Source organism: Haliotis rufescens, unplaced genomic scaffold (genome assembly GCF_023055435.1).
Source record: "Haliotis rufescens isolate VD_foot unplaced genomic scaffold, xgHalRufe1.0.p SCAF_15, whole genome shotgun sequence".
NCBI lineage: Eukaryota > Metazoa > Mollusca > Gastropoda > Lepetellida > Haliotidae > Haliotis > Haliotis rufescens.
This window is the reverse complement of record NW_025963835.1, coordinates 20,658,464-20,666,157: the sequence shown is the minus strand read 5'-3', so window position 1 is coordinate 20,666,157 and position 7,694 is coordinate 20,658,464. Positions and strand designations below refer to the sequence as shown.

General features: G+C 45.4%; 1 protein-coding gene across 2 annotated transcripts in view; it reads right to left on the bottom strand.

Annotated features, from left to right (window-relative positions):
• Positions 1 to 316: 316 nt before the first annotated feature.
• The window catches only part of LOC124135176 (neutral cholesterol ester hydrolase 1-like), a 30,702-nt gene continuing 23,324 nt past the window's right edge, over positions 317 to 7,694 (bottom strand). For both annotated transcript variants that reach the window (XM_048396282.1, XM_048396283.1), the window contains exons 2-6: positions 5,669 to 5,833; positions 5,049 to 5,177; positions 4,588 to 4,708; positions 2,438 to 2,501; positions 317 to 1,200 (exon numbers count right to left, since the gene is read on the bottom strand). In XM_048396282.1, coding sequence (XP_048252239.1) covers positions 420 to 1,200; positions 2,438 to 2,501; positions 4,588 to 4,708; positions 5,049 to 5,177; positions 5,669 to 5,821 — 1,248 coding nt within the window. In that variant the 5' untranslated portion in view covers positions 5,822 to 5,833 and the 3' untranslated portion in view covers positions 317 to 419. The remainder of the gene's footprint in view (positions 1,201 to 2,437; positions 2,502 to 4,587; positions 4,709 to 5,048; positions 5,178 to 5,668; positions 5,834 to 7,694) is intronic.

Genomic DNA, 7,694 nt, shown 5'->3' with positions numbered 1-7,694 from the left:
CGAGATGAATTAACGTTAGCGTTTTCATTCATATATCTATTTATTTATCATACACTTATATATCTACGTATAAAGGAGAAAATGTATCTCCCTCAATGTGTCTAATTATCCTTTGTCCATAGCCTAAAATTAGTGAGTAGATGCAATACTAGACTGACCTTTAGTCCCAGAAATAAACTTATCTGATTTAAAATATGTATCTACAAAATATAAAAGTATAATCCAAATGGATCGCAGAACAATGCTTAATTCCTAGAGCCGAGGCAATCTAGACTTGCCCAATCTTTCTAGACTTGAGTTGGACTCTTTTATATTCTCTATGGTCTGGGAGACGGACTAATGCCATGTGTAATTCGACCATACTGTAATATGCATGGAGGGGGTACAGGAGAGGTACACACAGCGCCTAGAGTTTATGTTCATAAACGTTTCTTCAAGAAGGCCACAAGATCTGCCAGAGCTCGCTTGCCCACTTCAAAGGGGATCGGCCCGTCAAAGAAGAAGATCATTCCATGGAAGCCTTCTTTATAGTGGGCCAGATGTACATCCACGCCTGCATTCTTCAATCGCTGCGCATACATCAACCCGTCGTCGCGCAGTACGTCATATCCGGCGGTTAACACATAGGTCGAAGGTAGATCTCTGTACTCGGCGTCATCGGCCATCAATGGCGCGAAGTAGGGATCAAGTACTGTGCGTTCAATTGACGAGAATAGTTTTTCATTTCCGAAATCTGTGGGTTTGGATGGCGACTTCAAACTCTCTGTCCTGATGTGCTCCTTCATGTAGTATTTCGGGCTAATTCTTTCCGCGTATTTCGACTTCTTGATAGCAGGTGAAGTGTGCTTGTTGGCGAGGATGTCGTCCATGTGATCGTAGCTGATGTTGCCGTAGTTCAGCCAGTATGACAACATGGAGACGTCGTTCAGCATCCCGGGGATATACATCCTGTTCTCGATGTACGAAGGAGTCTGGAGATCAAGCAGCTGAAGACATGGGTATATCGGAACTTGGATCTTGATTTTTTTCTTCAGGCGGAGGGCCACTGCAGCAGTGAGATGTCCGCCGGCGCTGTCTCCAGATATCGCTACTCTCGTCGGATCTACTTTCAGCTTAGCGGCGTTGTTCAAAACGTACTCGGTTGCGGTGAGGCAGTCTTCAAAGGGAATAGGATGGGCATGCTCTGGAGACTGGCGGTACCTGTTTAAGGAAAATACAATGCAATTATTTAGTGCGCGATGGATATATTTGACGTTGGCACATAGTCCTTGAGGTTCATATACCTTTCGGGGGCGCGGGTGGCCCAGTCATCTAAAGCGCCGCAGAGTTGCGTGCTTTGGGCACACCAGAACCTATAATCGTGGGTTGGGATCCCGGTTCGCCCCGATTGTTTCTAGGTTTGTCAGGACCATAACCGAGCTGGTGGGTTTCACCAAAGCGATGAACATCTGAGACCTTCATCCCTTCGGAGTTTCCACCCACATCAAGCTGACACGCCGTGACACAACTGGAATACTGTTCAAAGCCGCGATTGGGCGGTCGGGTAGCCTAGTGGTTAAAGCTTTCGCTCGTCGAGCCGAAGACCCAGGTTCGATTCCCTACATGGGTACAAATGCGAACCCCATTTCTGGTGTCCCTCGCCGTGGTATTGCTGGAATATTGCTAAAGGCGGCGTAGATCAATACTCACTCACTCAAAGCGGCGAAAGCCCAACTCGCTCAATCACTCATATGTCATACAGTGCCCAATAATATAATAAATAAGCGCAGGGCGAGATGGATCTCTCAGCCATACGCAAGTGCTGAGGTTGAAGGGTTAGGACGTCCACATGCAAAGGTTCCACGAAGTTTTTTAAAGATCTGCATTTTCCCTTGTTCAGTGACATTATACAAAGTGTACTTATGGCAATGTTTGTTGGGTTCAATTACGACAAAGTCTACGTGTAAAGAAGGTTGATGAAAGGCATTTAGAGGTGATACACATGAGGAAGATAACTTATGGATGTCAAATACCCAACGTTTCGTATTGTCTGTTCTACAGTTGGTTGTTATCCCGATAAGCTGTAAAACTTGAGGTTCATAAAGAATTGAATTGTTGTCAATGCCGTGGTTATCGGAGGGTGAATCGTGCAATGGAGATTTCGTCTGTTTATGGAAAGGCTAGTGTCAATGCTTATCAGTCACTTGTTGATAGGCGTGTCACAACCAGATGAGCAGCCGTTACTTTCAGGATGTGTGTGTGTGTGTGTGTGTGTGTGTGTGTGTGTGTGTGTGTGTGTGTGTGTGTGTGTGTGTGTGTGTGTGTGTGTCTGATGAAAGAGTAAGCATTTACTCCAAAACGTTGTGTTCCTCATAATAAAGAAGTTGACATCCATATATTCTCTTCTTTAAGGTTAATGTTGTTCAGTTCGTCTGAAATCCTCTAACATGTATCTCACCCTACTGACACGACGACCATGGACACTCTCTTGGCCAGCTCCCTCATCGTCGGGTCGTACACACCTGGAAACAATGGTGACGAGTGTGACTACGTCGGGTTAACACCGTTCAAGATGTTAATATGGGTATTGAAGGAAACAATCGAAGGATACCCAAAACTGGAAGACCTTAAGTAACACGTGACCTTATTACGTCACAATGAATTCCCTTTTCGACGCCAGTGGACTACCACTGAGGATCCCCGTGCGCCAAAAAATAAGCCTCGTTTTTATGAAGCAGTCTTGAAATGTTCGTATGATGACTTACACCAATTCAATAACGGACGCCTAGTGTGTTTCTGAAGATTAAGCAAACCGTAGTCTTGTTTTTGTGACAGGTGAGTTGTAACCTACCTACAGACAGCCGGGACACCACCAATGCATGCGTCATGTGTCATGTGTCAGTTGATTGTAACCTAGCTACAGACAGCCAGGACCTGCCACCATAGACAGCCAGGAACAGGTTGTAACCTACCTATAGACAGCCAGACACTCCCACCACATACTGCGTCATGTGTCATAGTGACAGGTAGGTTGTAACCTAGCTACAGACAGCCAGGACCTGTAACCATCACGTCATGTGCCATGTGTCATGTGACATGGTGAAAGGTAAGTTGCAACCTAACTATAGACAGCCAGGACACCACCACGTCATGTGTCATGGTGATAGGAGAGTTGTAACCTACCTATAGACAGCCAGGACCAGCCACCACCATGTCATGTGTCATGTTTCATGTTGACAGGTAAGTTGTAACCTACCTTTAGACAGCCAGGACACCACCACCACGTCATGTGTCATGTGTCATGTGTCATTGTGACAGGTAAGTTGTAACCTACCTTTAGACAGCCAGGACATCACCACCACATCATGTGTCATGTGTCATGTGTCATGTGTCATTGTGACAGGTTAGTTGTAACCTACCTTTAGACAGCCAGGACATCACCATGTCATGTGTCATAGTGACAGGAGAGTTGTAACCTACCTATAGACAGCCAGGACCAGCCACCACCATGTCATGTGTCATGTGTCATGTGTCATGTTGACAGGTAAGTTGTAACCTACCTTTAGACAGCCAGGACATCACCACCACGTCATGTGTCATGTGTCATGTGTCATGGTGGCAGGTAAGTTGTAACCTACCTTTAGACAGCCAGGACATCACCACCACGTCATGTGTCATGTGTCATGTGTCATTGTGACTGGTAAGTTGTAACCTACCTATAGACAGCCAGGACATCACCACGTCATGTGTCATTGTGACAGGAGAGTTGTAACCTACCTATAGACAGCCAGGACATCACCACGTCATGTGTCATGGTGACAGGAGAGTTGTAACCTACCTATAGACAGCCAGGACATCACCACGTCATGTGCCATGTGTCATGTGTCATTGTGACAGGAGAGTTGTAACCTACCTATAGACAGCCAGGACATCACCACGTCATGTGTCATGGTGACAGGAGAGTTGTAACCTACCTATAGACGGCCAGGACCAGCCACCACCATGTCATGTGTCATGTGTCATGTGTCATGGTGACAGGAGAGTTGTAACCTACCTATAGACGGCCAGGACCAGCCACCACCATGTCATGTGCCATGTGTCATGTGTCATGTGTCATGGTGCCAGGAGAGTTGTTACCTACCTATAGACAGCCAGGAGATCACCACGTCATGTGTCATGTGTCATGTGTCATTGTGACAGGAGAGTTGTAACCTACCTATAGACAGCCAGGACATCACCACGTCATGTGCCATGTGTCATGTGTCATTGTGACAGGAGAGTTGTAACCTACCTATAGACAGCCAGGACATCACCACGTCATGTGTCATGGTGACAGGAGAGTTGTAACCTACCTATAGACAGCCAGGACCAGCCACCACCATGTCATGTGCCATGTGTCATGTGTCATGTGTCATGGTGCCAGGAGAGTTGTAACCTACCTATAGACAGCCAGGACATCACCACGTCATGTGTCATGTGTCATGTGTCATGGTGCCAGGAGAGTTGTAACCTACCTATAAACAGCCAGGACCAGCCACCACCACGTCATATGTCATGTGTGATGTATCATGTGTCATGTGTCATGGTACCAGGAGAGTTGTAACCTACCTATAGACAGCCAGGACCAGCCACCACCATGATAATACACCAACACCGGTCTCTGCTTCCCAGTACAGGAGACGGGCTCGTACACTCTCACATCCACTCCGTTAAACTGGGTGTCCGTTATCTACAGGTTAATAATGATAATCATATTTAGTTCGCTGACAGTAAAAACGTATAAACATTAACGTATACCGATATCACAGGTGGCTTATCACTGTTTTGTGAAACATTTTAACCACTGAACAAATTAATCAAAGTCAATCATGGTTCTGTTGTCGGTTTTCTTTCGGAGAATACTCTTCTTCCTGTCTGGGGAATTAACCCGTTTTAAAGAATACGCTCGCATGTGATGACACGGTGGAATTTAGACGGTGTGTTTGCTGTGTTATTTATGAAAATTAAATCTTTCAAATCTTCAGGCTCTTTGTCTGTAAATTGAAAACATCCCATGTGTAGTTGCCTACCTTTATTTCTGGATCTTCGCCTTTTCCAAACGGATTTCCGGTAATGAGCGTTGTCAAGACAACGTCCACCATCTTCCTGGTAAACCACGTGACACCGCCGGTAACGCCGAAATCATGGAGGGACAGTATCTGTTTTTTCGAAGAGGCGAATTTTGAGTTTTAGATTTATGTACCCACAACAGTACAGTAAACTACGGTTATAACGAACACGCTTATAACGAACTGACGGATATAACGAACTTACTTTTTTGGTCCCGACTGTTTGCTGTAGCTATACTGTATATATGCTTATAACGAACTACGGTTATAACGAACTAAAATTAGTAGTCCATTTGAGTTCGTTATAACCGTACTGTATTCATATAAATTTAACACAATCTTAAAACCTATATGTCAAGGGTTATTTCACATTACCCCTTTTCCATGGTTCAAAGAGAATTCTTTGATATTGACGTTCACAGCCACACTCTTTACGAGTAATAAATAATTCAGCAATATCCTTACATTCTGTTGTGTGGTTTTATATCGGCTCACTTTTCAGACGTTTTGTAGAAATATGTCAACATAGATAATGCACGTTTTACCAATCTAATCGACTTTTTTCAGTTATTAATACATACTAGTTTGCCATTAGTTCTGAGAGCAGCGTCCAGGATCCTGGCATTCCAGACTTCTGGCACCCCCTCGGGGACAGGCGTGTCCAGGTAACGGAACAAGCCGAAGGCCAGGTAGGACGCCACGACGGCCGTCAGCAGGTGCTTCATGATGGCCATCTTGATAATGACCTGCGTGGATGAACAGCGCATACGATAAGATGATTATGTTTCAAGGCTTGTCAGCACCTTATCAGTACTGGTGGGTTTCACCAAAGTGAGTGAGGGAGTTGGGTTTAACAACGCTTTTAACAGTATTCCAGTCATATCTCGGCGTGTCAGTTTAATGTGGGAGGAAAGCCCTAGGTGATGCAGGTCTCAGACGTTTACCACTTCAAGGAAACCCACGAGCACGGGTATGGTGCTGACAAACCTAGAAACATAATCGGGGCGAACCGGGATTCGAACCCACAATCATAGGTTTCTGGCATGCCCTTGGGACGCAACTCTACACAACGACTCGCGGCGCCTTAGAAGACTGGGCCAGCCGTGTCACCCGTGCCACCGAAGTGGTTAACGTCTTAGAGTGAGTGAGTGAGTGAGTTTGGTTTAACGCCGCTTTTAACAGTATTCCAGTTATATCACGGCGTGTCAGCTTAATGTGGGAGGAATGCACGAAGTGATGCAGGTCTCAGACGTTTACCAGTTCGGCGAAACCCACGGGCACGGGTATGGTGCTGACAAACCTAGAAACATAATCGGAGCGAACCGGGATTCGAACCCACGATCATAGGTTTCTGGCGTACCCAAGGGACGCAATAACGTCTTAGACCTGTAATACTTGCGGCTCCCTTCCTTAGCTGGCACGTCGTTATATTTAACTGAAATTCTGTTCTATGTGGCGTTCAAATGAAATCAATAGATACATAAATTGTTGCATATATTCTAGCCTTAAAAACAAATCGTACACCAAAGCAAGTTAAAGGTCCCGCAGCGCTACGATAGTGAACGGGGAAACGATAAAGCCGAACGCGTGGGATTTAGGGGGGTAAATAAGCGTGGAATTTAGGGGGGTAAATAAGCGTGGGATTTAGGGGGTAAATAAGCGTGGGATTTAGGGGGGTAAATAAGCGTGGGATTTAGGGGGGTAAATAAGCGTGGAATTTAGGGGGGTAAATAAGCGTGGGATTTAGGGGTGGAATTTAGGGGGGTAAATAAGCGTGGGATTTAGGGGGGTAAATAAGCGTGGAATTTAGGGGGGTAAATAAGCGTGGGATTTAGGGGGGTAAATAAGCGTGGGATTTAGGGGGGTAAATAAGCGTGGAATTTAGGGGGGTAAATAAGCGTGGGATTTAGGGGGGTAAATAAGCGTGGGATTTAGGGGGGTAAATAAGCGTGGAATTTAGTGGGGTAAATAAGCGTGGAATTTAGGGGGGTAAATAAGCGTGGGATTTAGGGGGGTAAATAAGCGTGGAATTTAGGGGGGTAAATAAGCGTGGAATTTAGGGGGGTAAATAAGCGTGGAATTTAGGGGGGTAAATAAGCGTGGGATTTAGGGGGGTAAATAAGCCTGGAATTTAGGGGGGTAAATAAGCCTGGAATTTAGGGGGGTAAATAAGCCTGGAATTTAGGGGGGTAAATAAGCCTGGAATTTAGGGGGTTAATTTAGCGTGGAATTTACGGGGGTAAAATACCATGGAATATACGGGGGTATATGCAGGACGTTAAATTTATTAGCACGAATTTCCAGTGCGGTATCCTTTGATGTTTAATCCGCCAAACTGTTGCTGTCTTCAGATTCAAACTAGAGCGCCATCTGGTGAGCGATGTTAGTGGCTTTTACTACTACAACTACCTTTGCCGCAGAGACTACTGCTACTACCATTACTGCAGAGACTACTACTGCTACTTTTACTGCAGAGACTACTACTACATTTACTGCAGAGACTACTTCTGCTTTTACTGCAGAAACTACTACTACCATTACTGCAGAGAATACTACTACCTTTACTGAAGAGACTACTACTACATTTACTGCAGAGGCTACCACTAC